The sequence below is a fragment of the Rhinolophus ferrumequinum genome, chromosome X (genome assembly GCF_004115265.2).
Source record: "Rhinolophus ferrumequinum isolate MPI-CBG mRhiFer1 chromosome X, mRhiFer1_v1.p, whole genome shotgun sequence".
NCBI classification, from domain to species: Eukaryota; Metazoa; Chordata; class Mammalia; order Chiroptera; family Rhinolophidae; genus Rhinolophus; species Rhinolophus ferrumequinum.
This window is the reverse complement of record NC_046284.1, coordinates 111,658,810-111,681,498: the sequence shown is the minus strand read 5'-3', so window position 1 is coordinate 111,681,498 and position 22,689 is coordinate 111,658,810. Positions and strand designations below refer to the sequence as shown.

The window sequence follows — 22,689 nt, the reverse complement described above, 5'->3', positions numbered from 1 at the left end:
GTTTGAAGGGGATGATTACAAGTTCCCCTTTGGACAAGCGATAAGAATTTAAGATCTTCAAATGGAGATGTTCAAGGCGGCAGTTGGACATGTGACTCTGGGTTTCAGAGGAGAAATGTGCTCAGGTACAAACTTGGCACTATTATGTTTGAGGCTAATATTGCTCATATTAGTAACTGCAATTTATTATTAGCAGTTAAAACAAATAATAATAGCAATAATAAAAGTCACATACACTATCCTTCTACATAGCGAAGAATAAGACCAAGAATCATAAAACGAACAAGAGAAATGAACTGTTTCCTGATTGAGTCAATGGTCATGTTCAATTCAACTACTAGAATAAAATGAAGAAAGACTACATACATCACTCTTTCCCAAGATGGGGACTTGCTCTTTTGTAAATATTTACAGGAATCTGAAAGTGACCGTGTGAAACATCATATATTGATTACTGAAATAAACAATGCTGACTCAGAGAAGCTTCAGCAAAAGAAGAGTTTAAACGAAACAGTCTTAATTTGTAAATATCTGCCCTTTCCACTTTCTTCGTCTCTAAGGGTATTAAGTGTTCAAAAGTTTCCTTTTTCAGATTCTGTTTCTCAGGCACGATGACCCTGGGCACGGGTGCTGAGCCATAGTGCGGAGGGGGATGGATAGAAGTTCTACCGCTGCTGAAAATGATGCAACTTCTCAAAATTCATCTCACCGAAAATGAGAAATATTTACAAGCTGCCGATAAACCTGCATTAGCGATCTTGCCAATGCCCCATCCCCCAAGTCTGCTGGCACAAACGTCAAAGCAAAACTTTCAACACTAAAGCGAATTAACAAACATTCCCTAAGCACAGCACAAGTGTAGCTTATTATAATCTGGAAAATTCCATGGTGTTTATCAAATCCTAAGCAAGGCTATGATGCTTAGAAGTGTACCACAGTAGACGTCACTGACAGCCACAAGCACGATGGCTCTGTGTGTGTTGCTGTGGCAACCGTGTACTCAGCAGCAACATGCTGTCTGCTTCTCCCGCCAGCCCAGAACCAGAGGCAGAAAAACACAGCCAGCTTCCTGATGGCAACAACCCAGGGAGTCACAGTGTGGGCCGTGTCCATCATTCACACACACACGGGAGACTTCCTTTCGGCAGTCTGAAATCATTCCCATCTAACCCCGAAAGAACAAAATGCACAACCCCTTTCCTCTACTGCAGAACTGGGCCATACACCTAAGCACAAAGCATCAGAGAAGTGTACAAGGAGAGGAGCGAGATTGGGGGGGGGGGGTGCTTGGAAAGTGTCAATATCACGTGTTTCGCTGGATCCAGGCATCAGGGCATTTTCTGGGGAGGAAACGGAGAAGTGCTGGTGCAGTTAAAAAGTCATCCTGAGAAACATTCCTGAGAGAGAAGATCAGTAAGAAAAGAAGCAGCAAACTAGAGCATGAGCCTTTCGAGGAAAGTTATTCCCACACAGAAGGGCTGTGTGCAACGGGGAGCGGGCCAACAGCTAGCACGTGAGAACACCGAAATTCCAAAGGAAGCATAGGAAGTCTGAGACGTCAAAACCCACAATGCAGTTTTGGATACTCTACATTATGGTAAAATGAAAGAAACTGTTGAACATACCTTTTCCACTGGTAGAAAGTCATTTTCTACTTCAATCGACCTTGGTCTTAGTTTTATTGGCTTGTCTTTGAAAATATCTCCAAAGCCCACTCCCTTAACTTTCTTCGGCTGGATTGCTGCAGTTGCAACTGTCCCATTGGCACCTTCAGATTTGGTACTGCTCGAGTCACCCCCATCACTCTCAGAGCCTGTGGTTTCCCTTAAACCTGTGAAAAGGGGGTACGGGGAGAGAAAGAGCTCAGAAATCAGCCACAGCCATGAAGCACCTCACAGCCAACCAGGAACCACCCCTAAGAGTTTTACTGGAAACTAATATTAAATAATATTTAATGTCAACTGTAACTGAAAATAAGATAAATATATAATTTTTTTAAATAATTAAAATAAATTAATACATTTAGCTTTTTCCAAAAAAAAATATTTTTTTAAATAAAAATGTTACGGGGTATTAGGAGAACTTGCCCTAAGGCTTTTCAGGGCATATTCAGTGTGTTGAATATGTTGTGTTTGGGTAGCTCTGAGTTTTGTTTGATCTCCCCACCCCCAGCCTTTAATTTTAAGAAGTAAATCAAAACTTTGCAGAAAATCTTATTTCAAAGCAGATCTCTTTGTAAATGTGACGTTTCACCTCTCCTCCACCAGAACCTGGTTCTGATTCAAATTTGTTTTGCCTCCGTCAGTGTGTGCAATAACCATCTTTCTCACCCCCTCCTCACCTCCCTGCCCAGTCACTACCACATACTGTACCGCCAATCTCTATGACTCATGTCAATTAGCAATTAGCAATGAAAGCAACATTTCCTAAAGGGAAACTGTAAAGCTAGAAGCCATTTAAACAAATTAGCAATTAAAGCAACCACACAAAATTGTGACTGCCAAAGAATTAAATCTCTTTGGATGGCTTCACAAGGAATAAATGAACACAGACATGTTTCTCTAGGAAAACATTAAACCAGGCTTCACATTCAACCTGGCAAGAGGATCGTGTTTGTTAAAGAGGGAACGGAAGCTGCCCTCCCGGAGGCCAGAATCTCCCAAGCTCTTCTTCTTTCCTTTAACACCATCATTTCCCCAAAGCTGAATTCCTTTCTAAAGAAGAACACTGGGGACATGACACCCTTCCTTTGACCTCTTGTGGCATGTGTTGGAAGTCACAAAATAGTTACCAGCAAGACAACATGGACACTTACCTCCCCAAATTCGTTTTTCCCCAGGCTCTGCCCACAATCATGTTCCTAAAAGGAAGAGCCTATTTGTTTCTAGTTAATTTCTGGGTGTACATGCTGACTTTGATGGTTAGTACATCAGTCATGCCATCAAAGGGCAGCATTCAAAGGATAGTTTATGGAATACTAAAATCTGCCATTAAACCTGTCTCTAAAATCCTCTAGATGCGAAGGGCAGCTCCTGAGCACTTACTATATATCTCCTGATGGCCACCATGCCCTTGGGGTGAAAGTACACCATAAAATTTTGTTCGCGATTAGCTAATCACGCCTTATCTTCCTACAGTTAAGGTGGCCTTCTAGTACATAAGAATGATACACCAAATAATTGCTCACATCAAATGTCATAAAATGTTGAAGTCTTTTAAAGAAAGAAGTCTCGGTGCAGGAAGAAACTGCTAAGTAAAAACAGACAAAATATAGGAAGGTCATTATAAATTGCTAACAAGTTTCAAAATCAAATCCTTAAAACAATGGCTGTGCTTGTTGTTGCCGCTGTTTTCAATAAAATAGTATTTATAAGCCAAAAAAGAGGAAAATCCCTGGTGTACATTTTTATTAACTAAAGAACAGCATTTGTGAGCAAGAAGAGAGGGCAGAACAATCAGGAACAGCCCACAACAAGGGGTCGGCTGAAATTTACAGGGCTGGATTTGAGAGTGCAAACATGCACAGCCCCTAGACTGGCCACCCATTTGTGTGTTCATTTGTTCATTGTTTTTAGAAATATCCCTGTTGGATACATAATTTTTGAGTCTAAATATTATGTCATTTCCCCTGCAAAATGTTCTCATTTTGTTGTATGGATTCTTTCTTTGTGATAAAGGGTTCGTACATTCTTTTCTGCTTCGGAAAGAACCATTTGAGATTAGAATAAAGAAATGGTTAGTGAAAAGAAACCATCAAAACCCCCGTCCCTACCACCACCACCACCACCATCACCAGGTAGCTGGGCAAATAGATTAGGGAAAGGTTGTTTTAGATCTCCAAAGAGAGGAATTTGAAGGATTCTTCTAGCATTCCTCGTTAGCTAGAACCATAATATTTTCAACCACTGGCCATCGTGATTTCACTGAGCTTCTGATTTAAGGGATTTGCCACCTTCCGAGCTCATCTTAATAACTTTGTATTAATCACTGTCAGAAATACTCTTTGCGTTACATAGGGAGAGGTTGCATAGTCATTCAACTACACAAGCATGAACTGGGAAGGAAACACACGGCAGATTTTTCTTCCAGAAATTCTGGCAACCTGCTTCTATCACTTTTAAGTATATAAGTTAAATATCTGAATATCTGGGTTGGTGAAATAACTCAAAATCTAGTTCCTTCCCTTTGGAGAGAAAGAAAAGTGACTTTTCATTTTCATGTCTGTTTGGTGCAGCATCTTTTAGCTACTGGTGTCCATCACAAACACTATCCCGTTAAATGACCGTGTCACGCTCAAAACATCAGGTGACACTCTCGGGCAGTACAACCCATATGTCGTCTGCATATTGGGACCAGTTCATGAAGGGCTCATTACTGGTACACAGTGAGATAAGTGCAGAAATTGTGCATGTTGGGAGACGCTTATAGCAGGGTGCACTGGTTCGACTTCCAGACATGTGGCCAGTGGACTTGTCTAGGTGAACAGGGCATAGGTCCATTTCGGTCTATCAAATGCCCTCGGTGAGGGCCAGGTGGAGCACTGCACGCATGCAAAGTCATGTACAGCAGGACCAGGTATCTGTCTACTGGAGAACAGAAATAAAAGTAAACTTCACCATAGACAGTTTGAGAAGCACAGTTCTGTTGTTCACATCTGAACCTTCTCTTTCATCACTTCTGTAGATGTACGTACGTATACATTCGTATACACGCACACTAAAGTGGATGTTTTTCCTTCACGATGAAAAAGAACAAAGCCTCCTCAAATTTGCTTTGGCCAGTCATGCAATTGACCACTTTTATGTAATTTACCTTAATATTCCAGCACAGATCAGTTCAGATCTGTGGACTATTTTTATTTATTTTTAATTCACATTCACACGTGCAGTGCTTACTCTGTGTGGCAGGAATTGCTCTAAGGGCTTCATGAGAGTCATTCATTAATCACATTTATCTCCTTCTCTTCAACTTTTGGCAGCTTTACTTCACAACACAAAAGGCAGAACACACTGGTTCTGCCAAAAGAAGTCTGCCATGTGGTGACTGGCTGAATGAGCAAAGCAAAACACCATTTCTGGCATAGACTTTCATGACAAATTTTATTTCTTTGAACCACACAATGAAGAAATGGTTTATTGGTTTCCAATGACCCACTCAGAAAAAGCAATAACCATAAGAGGCTGACATCTCCACGGGAAGCCATCTTACACCATCCAGAGGCCCAGAGATACTGGTACAAATACATATGCCATGACAAATGCTACTGATCCCTTCTCTGCACGCATGGTTCATGCACCCATGTCACACATATGATAGAGGCACAAAGCAAACAAGAAAGCGCTAGGGGCTGGCAATGGGAATGTTCTTGGAGCACAGACCAAGGAGACGGCACTTATCTTAGGCAAATAAGTCCATATCCTTGGATCAGAAATTCACAGACACTTGGCAGAAGCATGAGCAGCTCAGAAAAGTGCAGCTGCGTCAAGAAACACAAGTACCCAGATCTTATCTTTACAATTGTCTCCTGCTGTTAAGGTCACTCACTGTAATAGCGTCTGTGGCCCTCCGTCTTTCCAGGTGCAGCTCGGTACAGAATTGTCCCTTCAAAGGTAGTCTTTCCTGACAGTGAATGAGAGAAGAGAAGGGGAGAGAAAAACAAGAGAAGGGGGGGAAGGGGGAGCAAATGATGGCAAAAGAAGGAAGAGGAAGAGTCTTTAACTGAACTTGCCTTCAATGAATCCACTGCAAGAACTTCATCCACAAAATTAATTAGAGACCAATTAGGCAGGATTTCAGCAATGCTACAGAATGAGTCCAAAGTCCCCATGCAACCATGATGCACAATTATGAGCACCCAGACCCGGGGCTTGCCTCTGCACTGGCATGTACATTATGCTCGATTTAAACTTGGAGGCCATTTCGACATTATAGCTCAAGAATAGGAAAATCTCAATTAACCAGAAGGAATGCAATTAGTTGGATTCCTTAATTAACTCAATTGTACAGCACAATCTTCTCTTTGGAGAATATGACCCGAGCATAATATAGATTCAGGCCCATCATCCTTTATCTTCTACCCCTAGAGCCTTGTAGGATACAAACTTATATTCATGACTGCAAGATTGACTAAGATTCCATGACTAAACAAGGCATGGAATTCTCTTTAAAAGATTTGGATCATCCTCAGTACCTTTAATCAAGAAAATGTATTAATACACCAGAAAGCGGTTTTCACCAATGAGGTCTGAAACCAAGAGTGGCAACCATGTCAATATAAGGGTTTTTCTGCTTATCATCAAGGACATCAGAAAACCCTATTTCTTGAAACATCTTAATTGAGGTTTTGCCAGATCAGTCATGAGACTATACTAAGCATGAGGACATAGACTCACCCGGTGTCAAATGTCAAATTATCTCTTTTTTTGTTGTTACAAATAAAGGTCATCAATAGCATAAGACTGGACACACAGCTAAAACCCAAATCTCTCTGGAACCATGAGTAAGTACATAGAACACACAGATATGGTACTACTTTGAGTGTACACACGCACACACACATACACACATACAAACGCACGCACACATAAGTACATTTGTATGCCCTACAGAGAGTACCACCAGCAGGTAAATTCGTTTGTTAAAGGCAAACTCAATTAATAAATGCATCACTCTAAATTACCCAAGAAATAAGTTCTGTTATGGCTTGTGAGCTACATATCAGTCATATAACTTCATTGTAAGTCTGAGGGATGAAAAGGCAGGCTACTTTTACAGAAAGACAGAGAGTAGAATTGAGACGGAAGAGGGCAACTTGTCTCACGTCTTAGAAATACTCATTTGGAAAATGGGAAACCCCAACAGGAACCATGGTGAGAGCTTCTGGGCCATGTCATTCAAAATACATGAAGGGATTGTGAAAGATCAGACCAACAACTTAAACGGAATCAGGTATTTCTAATTTCCATGTACTAAAGGTATGGTGGTACACCCCTTGTTTTGGAATCTGCCCTTTTTGGCAGATGTACTCCATCCAATTAAGGCAAAAACTTAAGATATTCAAATCACTGGCTACTTAAGAATAATCCAAAGAAACAATAAAAGTGTTTCAATATTCTTGTTAGACTTGCAGCTCTTGAGGACTTTGATGACAAAAAAAGAGCAAGTAACAGTGGCTAGTTTATATCTGGGCCAATTTTTATCCTGCTTAACTTCAGTCAGTAAGGCAACACTATTCCGAAGGAATGCAGTTATTTTGTGAGCCAGGCACCCCAAAACTGAACAGTAGCAGTCCTTTCAGTGTCAGAAAAAGTAAGTGCAAGAAAAAGAAATCAGTATTTTGATAAAGTTCCTTCAGGTACAACAGAGCCTCTCTGTGTTCTTCCCCAGGACCAAGTTAGATCAGTGAGGCAGACCATGGCCCTGAATGGCCAAGCATTTCTGCAAAACTGGCAGCAAGGCGACTGGAGATGGAGGCTGGCTGAGGGTGGGTGAGGACACATACTTTCTGCCTAAAGAGCAAAAGAGATGTGCCACTGGAAAGTTCATGAATGTGACTGCTGTTTATGTTATTGGGAGAAATACTCTGTGGTCACTATTAAATATTAGCACTTAAAGGCAGCAAATACTGGAAAAGGAAAGAATTTTAAAATTTCAACACAAAATCATGTTTATGCTTGCATCTAATTTTGCGTGAAATTCTGTTTTATCAATTTGCTAATTGCCCTTCACTGCTAATAGAATGTCACATGCAAAACAAATGTCATTTAATATTAAAAAGAAAAAAAAATCTAGTGTCACCACAGAGTAGGCAAGGGGCACTAAGCAATCCGTTTCTTACCGCTAATGAAATACAGTATTTGTATACTATGGGAGTGGTTTGCCCTAAGTTTTAAAAGGCCATCTCCATCTTTGTCTTAGCTTGACAAGTCACTAAAGTATCAGTACCTAAAATTCAAAACTACAGAATTAGGAAAATAAGAAAGTCGATTCAAACTGAAATCTTACCATTATTAATGGTTATAGAAAGAAAATACAAATTTTCTCTCTCTGAAAATTATGGGAAATAACTGAAAATGTTTCTGTAGCTAAAAGATGGTTTCTGTAAAAAAAAAAAAAACCCTGCCAGAAATAACTTTTAGTTTTACAATTATTTTAGAATCTAAGAAATTAAGTAATATCCAAAAGATATTAGAAACAGAAAAGACAATGTGAAGATATATACATATATATATACATATATAATCCTGATATGACTATTGTTGAATTTCAATTTTATATATATGCACACATATAAAATTGAAATTCAATTATATATATGTGTGTGTGTGTATATATATATATATATATACACACATATATATATATAATTGAAATTCAACAATAGGCATATCAGGGATTCTTTGCCTCTAAGTTTAAACAAATCTTATAGATTTGGGATATTCTCTGATTATAACTTGATATAATAATATATCAATATAATTTATAATTAGTTCTATTCCACATTTAGTCAATATTAGCATGTGCAAAATTGTAACTGAAAAGGTAATTAATAATCATGATCTGTGATAAGAAATAAGCTAACCTGAACTCAGATTTGAAATTTGTCAGGTGCTCTGTGAGGGGGTGAACGACAGGCCATAATGGAGGCAATACCAATGTGTGTAGAAGGCCTGCATATAATCGTGGCCTCATCACTCATAAGCCCGACCACACCCAGGACTTAATTTCATTGGGCTATAGTGCTCTCAGCTGACACCAGACTAAATGATCTCTAAACTCCTTTCCATCCCTAACATAAGATTCTGCTTGAACTATTATTGCAACCACTTAGATGTTTTATTTCTTAAAAACTTAATTTACTCAATTTTTTTTCACTATTTATCTGTTACTTGGGAGCCCATTTCATTCTTTTTTTAAAAAACAAATCCTTTTTGGCACCACTTTGCAAGCCCTAATGAATAAGCAGATCTGGGTGATAATCATCAGTGCTGCTAACATTCAAAAAGAAAGACAGCCAGACATTATGAGCCTCCAGATAGACTATCTATTACCACTGATGAAGCAGTTTTGAACTATATATATCAAACCTGAATTTAATCAGGCCCTTAAATCTAATCAACTTATAGGAATATAGAGTAAATGACACAGCAGAGATGAAATCAGCAAAAGTATACAGTGGGAAACTAATGGACAATGGACCTCAGTTTCTTAAGGGAAAAAAGGAAGCATGAAGGAGGAAAGTAGATTCAAAGAGACTTGAGACATATCAACAAATCACAATGTATGTACCTTCTTTGGATGCAGGTTCAAACTAACGAACTGTATTAAAAATAGAAGACTACTGGGGGAAAGTGAACACTGACCATATGTTTAATTATATGGAGGAATTGCCATTATTTTTTTGGTGTGATAACGGTATTTTAAGACACCCTTTTATTGATACATATTGAAATACAGTCATGTGTCTCTTAACAACGGGGGTATGTTCTGAGAAATGTGTGTTTAGGTAATTTTGTCATTGTGCGAACATCATGCAGTGCACTTAACCACAAACCTACTGCACACCTAGGCTGTAACCTAGTGCTCCTAGGCTACAAGCCTGCACAGCATGTCACTCTACCGAATACTGTAGGCAGCTGTAACACAATGGTAAGTATTTATGTATCTAACCATAGAAAATGTATGGTAAAAATACGGTATAAAAGATTACAATGGTCCACCTGTACAGGGCACTTTGCATGAACAGAGCTTGCAGGACTGGAAGTTGGTCTGGGTGAGTCATCGAGTGAGTGGTGAGTGGATGTGAAGCCTAGGACATCACTGTCCCCTGCTATAGAATTTATAAACACCGTCCCACAAGCCCGCCCCTTGCTTCCTTCCGACAGGGTCAGAAATAGAACATCCACGTCATCGATGCTGCTCCATGAACAGGGACATGGGTTGGACTGATTGGAAATATAGAGGAGAAACTGGCTGGGTGAGGTGTAGGTCACCATCATAGTTAGTCACTGCCAGGTGTGAATGAAAGCTGGCCCGAGGATCAGCAGGAATAAGAAATCAAGATGAAAAGCTAAAGGAACATAGGGGATTGTCATGGCAACGTGGCTTTGGCTACAGCATGTTGGATCAATAGCCAGATTAAGGAACTTTCTGGTAGTCATCAAAAAGAGGGTATTTAACATGGAGAGGGTATAGAACTCAGGACTCAATATTTGGACTTTGGAAATTTATTTTTAGTTCCACTGACCCTGTCTGGCACAAAGGGCTCCCTCTGGCATTGAACTGATGGAAGAAATAAAACTTATCTATGCTTTACATCATTACAACCCAAAAACATTTCCAAAGTACAGGCACAGGCTGGCTCCACCCTACCACAGAAAGCTTTTACTCAAGTGGCCGTGGCACTTAACACTTGTTAGGGGAGCTCCTGTGGACTTGCGTCCTTGTACAGGGTCTTGGGTCCCCAACAAAGATTTTACAGCAATGTCCTCTGAAGACCATCAGCTGGATCTGGGAGGGCTGTGGCGCCCTCTGAATATGTAGCAGTGGGGGGACAGGCTCCTCTGTGCTGAACAGGTCAGTGGATGACAGATTGGGAGGTAATCTGTACACTCAAAATTGACGTGTTGTGAATGAGAGGGAGTCTATTGCCACGCCCCACAGATATTGCTCCTGTCAGAGAAAAAAATTCCTCCTGAACCACATATCCTTCCCTTTCTTACTGGAAAATCAGCTCCATTATAAACCTATGGGACCAACGTTGTATAGGGGCTCCCTCGTTGACTGAAATATCATTGTGCGGTGCATGACTGTATTTATGGATAAAGTTATATGTTATCTGAGTTTGCTTCAAAACAATATGGGGGAAGATTGTGTAGTGGTATAATTACAATGAATTGGCCATAGGTTGATATTTGCTGAAGTTGGGTAAAGGGTACACAGGGCTTCATTATATAAGTCTCTCGACTTGTGTATATGTTAGAAATTTTAGATAATAAAAAGCTTATTAAACATCTTTTTGAAAAGCACCATTAAGGTTTCATAAATTCTATGAAAGGTAAAGATGTTTTCAAATTTCAATATGCAGCAAAAAGTATCTGCTACTACATGACAATAAATTTTCTTATCTGAGATAAAATGTTTAAGTCAACATATCAACCAATACAATTGTTGTAACTCTTTCCTTGATAGATTAGATTATCCTAAACAAAGAACTAAAGTTTATACATTTTCATAATCAACCAATGTAATATAAAAATGCATCAGGGTAAAGGAAAACCAAGTTCTGCAATTTGCACCTGTCATTCAAAGGTAAAAATCGGAGTAAGAAAGGACTCAGCAAGCATTTATTGAACACCTATCATGTGTCGAGCTGTCATGGCACACTTTTTTATAAATATAATGCAATGTTTCTTCTATTGCATTCACCCATTGGTTGAAAAAACTCAACTGACTATACTCAAATACTTTCTGGAAGCAGAAATGTGAAGAGCAAAAATACCAAATAAGTATGTGCACATACAAGAGTATAAGTGTGTGAGTGCGTGTATGTGTGTGTAGCAAAGAGATATATAAGGAGACACTGTACACAAAGTTTTCTTCATATGTATCGGGACACAGATTTTATCTGTCTTAAAAACTTCACCTTAGTGTCTGCTAGCATTTAAATTAAGAGAATTTTTATATGTCACTAGGATCTCTAAAAATTACCAAAATGGCACAAACATTAGGAGTTTAACTTACTCCCAGAGCCCTTTACTAATTAAACAATCTCTGTGAAAAGCAACTGTAATTTATGAAAAATATTAGTGGTCTGCTCAAACAAAGACCTTGATTAAATACAGATTAGCTCATACCACGGTAAAAAGCTAGATGTCTTTTGTGCGTTATCTATAGTTGTCTTTCTCAGTTCTATGATAAAAGTAAATATGCATTTACTATAGCTATACAATACATTGTATAGGGGGATTGTATACATTGTCCAGGGGGAGACTGGGTGAAGGGTACATAGGAACTCCCTGAAGTTTTTTAGATAAGTTACTGTGAACCTATGAATATTTCAAACGTTTTTTTTTTTTTTTTTTTTTAAGTAAACCTCATCAAAACTACTAACACCATTCTCTGGGGGGTGGGGGAGGTGGGTAGGGAATAAGCAGATTCATTCTAAAACCAGAGGTTCTACCTAGACAAGTCCTACCAGTATACATAATTTCTGCACACGGCCTCATCTGATTATGTAAACTTGACCATCAGAGTAAACGGCTACTAAACATCCTGTCAGAACACTGAGAGATGCTATTTCTTTCTGTTGTAGGGCATTATTTTGATTTAGCAAGCTACAGGAACACTATTATCACATCAGCTTTCTAGGAAGCCCTTTGCGACCATCATTGTCCCCACATCCCCATGGGACTGGCGTCTCTACCTTTATATCTCACTGTTCTTCAGACACCTGGCTAGCAGAGCACCTGGGGCGCTTTCTTGGACTTCTGCTGATCTGTGCACCCCCTTTCTGCAATGTGAGCAGACTGAAGGTGGGGACCCTGTCTGGTTTGCTTCTGTCCATCTTCAGTGCCTTGGTAACAACGGGCTATAAAAAGGTTAAATGAACAAATGAATGAATAGAAGAAAAGGGGGAGAGAAGGAAGGATGGATGGATGAATATGGACAGCCATGGAGAGGTGGATAGATAGGCCCTCTTCTCCTTAACTGTATATACGGAAGATTTAAAAAGCCACGTAGTTCTTACCAGAAGTGTCTATCCTTGTTAGGAGACCATGCATCTCCAGAACCTCAAAACTCCCTCAACAAGGGACAGATTCCGGGGTAACTAAACATGGCTGCTGAAACTAATGGGCTCTCCTGGTCCTAAAATGGAAGGCTTTTAATTGACTAAGTGTTGGGGAGGACCGTCTCTACAAGAGAAGCAGCCCCTTGTAAGCATGTAAAGGAAGGCTACGTGACTGGGGAGACCATTCCATTCAGCCTCCTAACCTCCTGCCCCAGGAACTCCAGCACCGTGGGTTTTGAGCTGAGCAGGGTCAAACGTCCACATTATTGACCCGGAGCAAGAGGAGAGTTTATTTCAATAGCTCCAAAGATATAAAAGGCATTACTTCTCTGACCCTCCAGCTATGAGAGGACAGCTATCATGGCAGGATACCAAGAGATCAGAGTTCTCCCGAGGTTGTCCAATACCTCCCTAGATCTCCTTTTCTGCATCAGTAGAGGAATCCCAAAGTAATTTCCAAATGCTGACAATGCTTCACTGAACATGGTACCAGTTGTTATGTAAGCAGCCTCAAAATACTAACTGGTTATGTCCCAAGAGTTTATCATGATTAACAATGAGAATGACCATTTATGGATGGCCTTCTATGGGCGAGGTGGTTTATATACGAGGTAGGACAATTAAGTGCGTGAACTCCTCCTAGAAAAAATGCTGCATACCTCATTGCTGAATATCACCATGGTCACCTTCGAAGTACTCCCCTTGGGAAGCTATGCACCGATGCCAGCACCTAGTCCACCCTTCAAAGCAATTTTGGGACTCTTTTTCTGGAATGGCCATCAGAGCTGTCGTCCTATTACCCTTGATGTCCTGAATGTCATCAAAATATCTTCCTTTCAATATTTTCTTTATCTTCAGGTAAAGAAAGAAGTCACTGGGGGCCAGATCAGGTGAGTAAGGAGGGTGTTCCAATACAGTTATTTGTTTACTGACTAAAATCTCCCTCACAGACAGTGCCGTGTGAGCTGGTGCGTTGTCGTGATGCAAGAGCCATGAATTGTTGGTGAAAAGTTCAGATGGTCTAACTTTTTCACGCAGCCTTTTTAGCACTTCCAAATAGTAAACTTGGTTAGCTGTTTGTCCAGTTGGTACAAATTCATAATGAATAATCCCTCTGATATCAAAAAAAGGTTAGCAACATTGTTGCAACAAGTTCATGAACTTACTTGTCAGACCTCGTATATTATTGCTATTGGAACTCACAATGCACTTCACCACGGAAATAGAGGTCTAACAACCCAATTTGTTCCTCACTTCAATGAAGCCCATTTAATCCACAACATTCCTGAGGTATACTATTGTTAGTGCCGGACCCAGCTACCAGATGCAATACGATTCTAGTGTACAAAGGGAGGCACCAGGCAGTTAGAAGTCTAACATTCAGTTTGGGAGCTATAACAACTATCACGGGCTTCAGCCGCTTTCATGGACTGAAGAACACTTTCTGCCCTCCTGGCCGTACTCATCAGCTGGGCCATGTTAGCAGAGAACCCCCTTGCCCCAAGCCAGAGAAGACAGCAGGAGGCCCAAGATGCAGGAGGTCATTTGCTCCAAAATCATCTCTTACCCTTCCTACCATAGACCATAGGATAGAACGGGATTCAGGGGTGGGGGGTGCATCTCAGGCTTAGGCAGTAGAGGGAAAGAATATAGCTGAAGCCCCTGAGCCAACCAGCCAGCACTGCTACTTCTGTGTATGATGGGCTGTATGAGCCACACATGCTGACACACCAAGTGAAGGAGGTCACCTGACACTTCTCCGGAAATGGTTTTACCTCCAAATCGGGACTCTGTCCAATCATAATACTGGTTAAATAAAAGAAACAACTACCTCGAGAACAGTCCTCAGTCTGATTTTTCCAACTGGAAAGAAAAGCTGTTTAAGAATTATTTTGACAGGACAGAGCTGTCCTCTTCTTGTTAGAAAGGGAAGTGAAAACCCCAGGTAATGCCGCACCACTACGACACAGTCAAGCCTTTTACGACATTCATGCCAATGACCTTGGCTCAAGACTGCACAAGATACACAAGACGCCCACGCAGGAAGTTGGGTTAGTGACTGGGAGAATAAAGCTTCCCGGTCCTGACCTTTTGCTCCATGAGCTGGAAAGGGCAGCAGAGAAGCTGGAGGGAGGAGAGCTTCAGGCCCTGGAGAAAGAAAGACTTGGAGTTCGTTCTCACCATCGCAGAGACAACACGCATGTTCACCCACGGTGGGGCTGGGCTCTCAGCTGTCTTGCCATACTTTTAAGGGAACTGGCATGCACTTGTACTGAACACAGCACTTCTCCCCAACAATGATTTGTGTTTTTGTGTGTGTGTTTGTGTGTGTGTGTGTGTGTGTACACGCGTGCGCACGCATGCACCATTCTTCCCCAAGTTCCTCAAGGGATGCTGAGAAATGCAGCAATCTCATTTGCTTATAAAATAATTATCAACTTGCAGTGAGTAACACTTTAGAAGTATATGGAGGCACAGCAACATGGGCCACCCACGGGAGAGTATTACCATGGCATGAAGGCTGATGGTCACCTATTCAGAGACCTACAGAGTATACGTCTGCACACACACAAAAATGTGCATGTCACAACTGTACAATGATAAACCTACCAAATTGCATCAGTTAAGGCAAAACCAAGAAAATACTAGTGAGCTTTTGTCACAGCTGCTTGGCATAGGCTACAGAGCAGAGGGGAAGCTGGAGCTGTGCCCACCGGTGCCCCCACCCCCTTCCTGCGTGATGCATGTCCTTACTTGACTTGGAGAGCTGCTCATCCTGGGAAATGCTGAGGTCATCTGACTCCCCCGACAGCTCCTTGATGAAGTTGGAAGGAAACATCCCAGTCTTTCCATTGAGAACACCTTCCCACCATCCTTCTTCCACCTGCACAGGTGCAAACAGAAGAACAGAAAGGCAGGGAGGAGGTTAGATGCGGCACTTCCCAGTCCCCTCTCCCATCTGTGTGGCGCACAGTGCAGAGCCTACACAGGGAGAGCTGGAGGACCCAAAGTTTACTGTTAACAGGCAACGAGAAAGCAGACCTCATAGGGTCTTGAGATTCAGATTGAGGGATGGGGGGTGTAACCTGGGGGCCATAGATGCAAGTGGAAAATAATTAACACTTTATTTTCATTAACCTCAAACTGAAATTTGCTATTTCCTTTGATTATAAATGTCAGTAACATACCACAATAATACTAGAAGGACCTGTGCCTCATCACCAAACACATCACGGATATTTTCATATCACATCATAGATGCTATGGGTATCTCACAATATCATTTGCGCTCACTGCTACTTTGAAGTGGTGGTAGTTATCACACCTGCTGGGAGACCTTGTTGTTTAATGTATTAATAAGAAATTACTTATTACTTATAAGTAATTACACGTAGATTACTATATCAAAATTTGCTTGTAAAATAGCTTGATAGCTACTTCATTATAAATGGCTCTCTTTGTAATTTTATGTTTTATTTTATGCATTTAAAACCATTATTTAACAACTGAGAATGGCCTCCCCAGACTACCTAAACTAACCAGACGCCTACCAAAAACAGTTAGGAATCCCCAGGCTAAGAACTCAATCGGAAGGTAGCAGGACACCCTGCAGGTTTCTGGATGGTTCTAAATTACCCTGAGATGAACTGAAATAGGGTGAAGGGAGGGAGGGAGGGCAGCCTGACTGTAGTCATCTGGATGGGGGAGTGGAGGATGGATCTGGTGGGGGGGGCAGTGAAAATGGAGAAGGCAGGTGTAGATTTGAAGCCTTCTAAGGTATGAGCTGATCTTTAGCAAGCAATTAACTGGGACAAGCCAGAGAAGGTTAAAAAAGTCATCGCAAGATTTTGTGATAGAGCTACTAACGGAAGGCCAGAAGTAAAAATAGGAAGTTGGCCTCTTAGAGGAAAATAACGGGGCATTTAGAAAATAAGCAAGTCTTAAGTTACCAGTAGTGTGGTATAATAGAAAGAGACCTAGAACCTCCGGAATTTTATTTTTTAACCACGTGTATCTATTACCTACTCAAATCAATAAATACAATTTAAAAGCTAAAATAATTAAAACAAAAAACAAAACAATATTAGAGTCAAAAGCCCAGTTCAAATCCTCTCCTGAAACTTAGCAGTTGTATGACTTCATTCAAATTTCCTACCAAACTGAATGCTGATTTTCCTATCTGTACGAGGGGGATAATTAATGCACTCGATCGGTGTTAGAGGTAGATGTATTACGATTCTTTTTAATTAAAAACCAGTAAAAAAAATTAAAAACCATGGCATTTCTCATCTATTTAATTAAAAACCAGTAAATAGATGAGAAAATGCCATGACTCAGCACAAACCAAACTCGTCACCCAAAGGCAAAGTCACTGAGATCCGCGATGCTAAAGGAAGGCTTTGAGAAAAAAAGAAATCAAAATTAATGTCGGCCTTAAAGAGTAGAAACGACAGATAAAAGTAGTGGAAGGCGTGTAGGACATTCCGGAAAGGGGGAAGCTGCTGGAGCCTGTGGCATGCAAACAATCAGAATGGTGTTGAGAGCATTTGTTAGGAACGCATGGAATACAGACTTGCAGAGTGGTGATTATATCTGTGTGAGCACAGAATCTTCCAGAAAGAATCCAGACAACAGCGTCTGTGCACAACGGTCCCAATGACTGTTCAATACCAAATCATGGCATTTAACAGCATTTCAGTTGAAATCGTTCTATGTTTCTATGCCAACTCAAATGATATGTATTATTCTTTCAAGGAGCTTTTTATAGGATTAGAATGGTTAGGAAGACTCACCATGAGCCTGAATATAAATAGTCACGGGATTTGTAGCGTGGGGTCCTTTGTGCTTATCCTGAATAAGGAAGCATAAAATGACCTTCTTTCTCCCGCAACCACAGGACAGGAGGGAAAAACCAAGGGCACGGACCACAAATGAGCAGTCCCTGGCGTAATCCGACAGCACAGGGCAGCTGAGCCAATTCCATTTGATTCAGTTTGACAGTATCTAAAAGGTTCCCGTTCTCAGTAATAAGCAGCTCCAGCCAGATCCCTGAAGGAAGTGCTCCTGATATATGGGATCGGCGGGCTGCTGCTGGGAAAACAGGGGCATCTGCACCTCACCACACCCCCAGCTGTCTGTATCACTGTCACAGCACAGTCTGAGAGGAGTGGCCAACAGGGAAATGACAGAGGTCAATCATTAGCCATGGGATGAGCGGAGGGGCAGACAATAACAACACTGCTCAGTGCCTGGAGGGTCACTTCTCATTGCAGGCGCCAGTACCAGTGAGAGCTGTTCAGTACTATTTCTTCCTACAGCCTGCTGCTTTGGTTGCAAGATTCAGGCTGGAGATAGGAGAAAATGATCCTCACCCTGACACTATCCCTCTTCAGAGATATTCTACTTCAACTTCCTGTATAAAATTGAGGACAGTAAAGCCCAGAGTGATTTCATTCATTCGTTCATCCTTTCATTCATTTACAGAGTAAAGCGTAGTCCCTTGCACAATGAATGAATGAATGAACAGCACCGAAATCACTGGGGGAAATCCTCCATAGGGGCCTATGAAGCCCTGATTCCTTCACAATAGGATTTCCCCTTCCTGTGAGGAGCAAAAGGGACAAGAGATCCTGACTATATTGGCCACTGTTCTTAATTAGGTACTGCCACGCCTAGGTCTGTGGACCCCACCCAATTCCACCAATATTTAATGATACTACACTGCCCGAGGACCTCAGGACAGATTGATTGGTGAACAAAACTGACAAAGACCAAACTCACAGATACAGAGAACAGACTGGTGGTTCCCAGAGGCAGGGGATGGGGGTGGGCGAAATGGATGAAGGTGATCAAAAGGAACAAACTTCCAGTTCTAAGATAAATAAATCCTGAGGTTGTAATATGCAGCATGGTGACAATAATTAACAACACCGTGTTGTGTATTTGAAAGTTGCTAAGAGAATCGATCTGAAAGTTCTCATCACAAGAAAAAAATATTTGTAACTATGTATGGTGATGGATGTCAACTCAATTCACTGTGGTCATTTTGCAATATATACCTGTATCAAATCATTGTGCTATACACCTAAAACTAAGATAATGCTTTATGTCAATTATATCTCAATTTAAAAAAAGTATTCAGAAATAATTAAATGAGAAGTTCAATAGTGGTCCTTTGTCCTACCTGTGAGAAGGGAAAGCATTTCGAAATTTGTAAAATACTAGAGAAATATTAAGATACTTCTTTAAAGTTTTTTTAAATTGAGGTGTAATTCATATAAATGCACAGATCTTAACAGAACAAGTCGATCCACTTTCACAAATGCGTACACCCATGTAACCCACACCTCTGTTAACATACAGAGCATTTCTATCATTCCAGAAAATTTTCTCGTGCCCCTTCCCAGTCAATCCAGCTCCAAGCAACCACTAATCTGACTTCTATTACCCATTATTGATTTTGCCTTTTCTAAAACTTCAGGTAAATGTGCTAAGACATAGTTTTACCTTTTGAATATTGTTGAAAAAATTGTTTCTAAAGAACATTTTTCTATTCATGGAATTAGTGAAAAAACATATTTTTAGGGAAACCACTTCCTGAAGGGACAAACACCTACATTATTTTCCATTTTAGTTGCTTTAAATAACCATCCTTGTTGATTTGCGGATATGGAAAGCTGGTTGTACCAAATATAAACAAGTGTTATCTAGGTCCTAAATGCCTGGGCCAATATTTTCCCCCAATTCCTGTGTAGTTCATTGTCTGATTACCTCTTTCTGGCAGGGCCAGAACAGTCCATACACACAGGACATTGATTTTTATTCCCTCCCCTCATTCTTCTGGGAATAAGCCTATTCCACATGAGAGGGGCTCCTCAAAAGAAAAATATAGGAAAATTTAAAGGAAAATTATTTAAGAAAACGTATAGAATTTCTATTTAAGATTTAAGCAAACTCTGCCCAATGAGACAGAGCAACATCCACGATTTTCCTCATAGTGGAAAGGGTTTCTGGTAGGGCCTATATGGAATTCCTTTAGCAATGCTTGAAAGTCCTGTCCTTTAAAACAGCTACAGGCTAGGCTATAGGTCCCCAAATTCCTAAATGACTCTGTGCTAAGGCTTTACTACTGTTCCAACTTGAAAATACAAGCAAATAGTAAATCAAGCCAGCAAGATAACATTTCTGATGAATCAAGATCCTGAAGTTTTGTCCAGTCACTATTCCCAGGTGAGAAAATTATCTGTGGGGATGTGTTGATCTTAGAAAGCCCATATGTAAGAAACCTTTAAGTGGGGTATTCCTGTAAAAGTTCAGTGTGGACAACACTATAACTTTGATCTCACCCGCATTTGATTGCATCTGCCCCTCAGGGCTTCCTATGCTCCACACCCCGAAGGTTCATAGGTCATCCCCAACTTCAGAGCAAGGCTGTAGGAACACCCTGTCCTCCTTCCCCACACTAGCCCGGCTCTTTACACAGGCGGCCTGTGCTTGCTGAATTTATCCCAGTACTTCTCACCTTCCACGTGTCCCTATCGAAACGTCACCTATTATAGGAAGCATCTTCTTCCCCTTCACTGAGTAGCCCCCATCCTTAGGTGCTTCCAAAAGTCGTCTCATTAACATAACAAAAGACACCTTGATCAGTCTCTTCACTTAGGAAATTCCAAGGGTTTTAGGAGCAATGTGCCAGAATCGGGCCAAAAACCAAATATATACTTCTTATTATAAATCACATCTCCCCACCCAAATTGACAAAGGTTGTCTGATTGAGTTCAAATTTTGAAGGATTTCAACAGCCTTTTTAACTCTAGCTGAGAGAGCCAAATTTCCTGCTATGGGTACAAGAAGGAAGATGCATACGTTTCTTAGAAGTGCCAAGTTATTACTTCTTTGCAAACTACTCGGCCAGGTGGGGCTTTAAGTCTGAAACTGCCACCACTGGTTTCCAGCCAGCCAGACTGGGGACCACTGAGAAACACCTCAAAAACTAACCAGAAAGAACAAATAAAAGCAAGAATCTCTGAACATTTCTTGAGTCACCACTAAGACAGACTAGTTGAGACCAAGCTCATCCAACACAAAAGGAAAAACAGCTCCTTTCTCAAGCTCTAGATGACACAGACAGGGAAACAAAAAGGCTTCAAGACGATTTTCAATTAAAAAAACAAAAAATAGTAAGTCAAGCCAGTTTTGAAACTCCAGAGGCCCTCAAATGCCATTTCTTCTGGCAATCTTGTGGCTGCCATCTGTTTTTCTTGTAATCAGAACTTCTCCTGCATTTATCAGTCCTCTCCTCTCTGGACAAAAATGACACAAGTGTGCATTTACAATGATTTCTTTAAAAATATTCAGGTAGTCAGCTGGCTGTTTTTCCTTTCGAACTGGTAGCTCAGTGCCGTTAGGTTCCAGTGATGAATCTAATGATGAGAGCAGAATCACTGCTCTGCAGTCAGCAGACAGACGCATGGGGAGCGCTTTCTGGAACAACTTCACGTTGCCAACTTCACTCACCCCGGACTGCCCCGCGCTCTCCATTCCCTCTCTAAGCCATCCTGCAGAGTCCCATCCAGGCTGAGCACTGGAGGCTGGTGGTCCAGTCCTGCCCCATGATAAGGTCAGGGCTCTGTCAACCCAAACGTGCTTAAGCCCATGGCTCTCAGTACTAGCCCACTATTTGGTTAAATAGCTCAAAATATGTAAGTGTGAATAGAGTTAGTGGTATGAAGGGATAATGGTAACGGTTTGAAGGTTACAAAATGACTGCTGCCAAATTAGGTGTCCACAAGATAACAAAGAGATTGGGGCTGTCAGGCTATAGAACTTTAAAAGGATTACATGCGCTCGTTGCTTTGCAGCATGTGCATTTGTGTGTATAGCTTTGCAATTTTGTAGAATCAAGCTATTAATCAATCAGTAAGATTATAGCATATGTATATATATTCACATATACAATGATACGTTATTTTTTTATTAACCAATAGATTGATTGATTCAACAGTATTGCAAAGTATTGCCATGGTCTTACCTCAATCGGTCCCTGTGATTTAAGAGTTTTTGTTTACTTGAGATTTTTGTTCATTTTGCTTTTAGTTTTCAGTGGAATTAGAGAATAGCTACCCATTGGCATTTATACAAAATCCATTACAAGAGAAAAGGGCAAATTTTATATTATACAGTGACAATGGCCCAAAATCTACACTACTACAAGTTGGAACAATAGGGAAATTAATTTTTGATGATACAACTTTTAAAATATGGATTAAAAGGCCAACCTTTATGTTTAGTTTTACATAAATATCATAGGCTACATAGCCATTTTTCCTTTCTCCTGTTGAAGCAAGGCCAGAAGATTGAACTGACAGTGAGTGGAAAGGAAAACTGGTCTTACAGGTGGTGGTGAACTTCTTTGTCATCTAGACGAGGAGAATGACAGCCCTGCAATCACTCTTCTTTAGCCATCCATGCTTGCTTCCCCTACAGCCAACAGGTGTGAGATTGGGCAATACTTCCCAGAAATTTATTAATAATTGTGCTTATCTTGACTTGTATTTCTTAAAACAACATTAAAGAAAAAATCATCTATGACAGAACCATTTTCCATTCTTGGTCCCTTTTGGTCTTTGATCGTGCGCATGGAGATATGTTTTACATGACTGTATCCTAGTATATGCAATTTTGTGTTCTAATCTGTTCATTTATTTTGCAAAAACTCTTTTCATACTTCCATTTATTCAGTTACTTTATTCATCAAGCCTTTATTAAGGTATATATTTATTAGGTTTCAGGCACTATTCCAGGTACCACAAATAAAAATATAGATAAAAACCAGACCCCTACTGTTAAAGAGCTCTCAGGTTGGCAGAATATAACATAATTACAATACACAGTATTGT

General features: G+C 40.6%; 1 protein-coding gene across 6 annotated transcripts in view; it reads right to left on the bottom strand.

The window, feature by feature from the left end:
* SH3KBP1 (SH3 domain containing kinase binding protein 1) overlaps positions 1-22,689 on the bottom strand; it is a 322,980-nt gene that overhangs the window by 143,858 nt on the left and 156,433 nt on the right. For 2 of the 6 annotated variants that reach the window (XM_033112673.1, XM_033112686.1), the window contains 4 exons: positions 15,545-15,674; positions 14,879-14,938; positions 5,545-5,619; positions 1,626-1,831 (listed from right to left, as the gene is read on the bottom strand). In XM_033112673.1, the coding sequence (XP_032968564.1) occupies positions 1,626-1,831; positions 5,545-5,619; positions 14,879-14,938; positions 15,545-15,674 (471 nt within the window). Of the gene's footprint in view, positions 1-1,625; positions 1,832-5,544; positions 5,620-14,878; positions 14,939-15,544; positions 15,675-22,689 lie in introns of those variants that run through there. The other 4 variants (XM_033112693.1, XM_033112703.1, XM_033112681.1 and 1 more) reach the window with 3 other exon arrangements.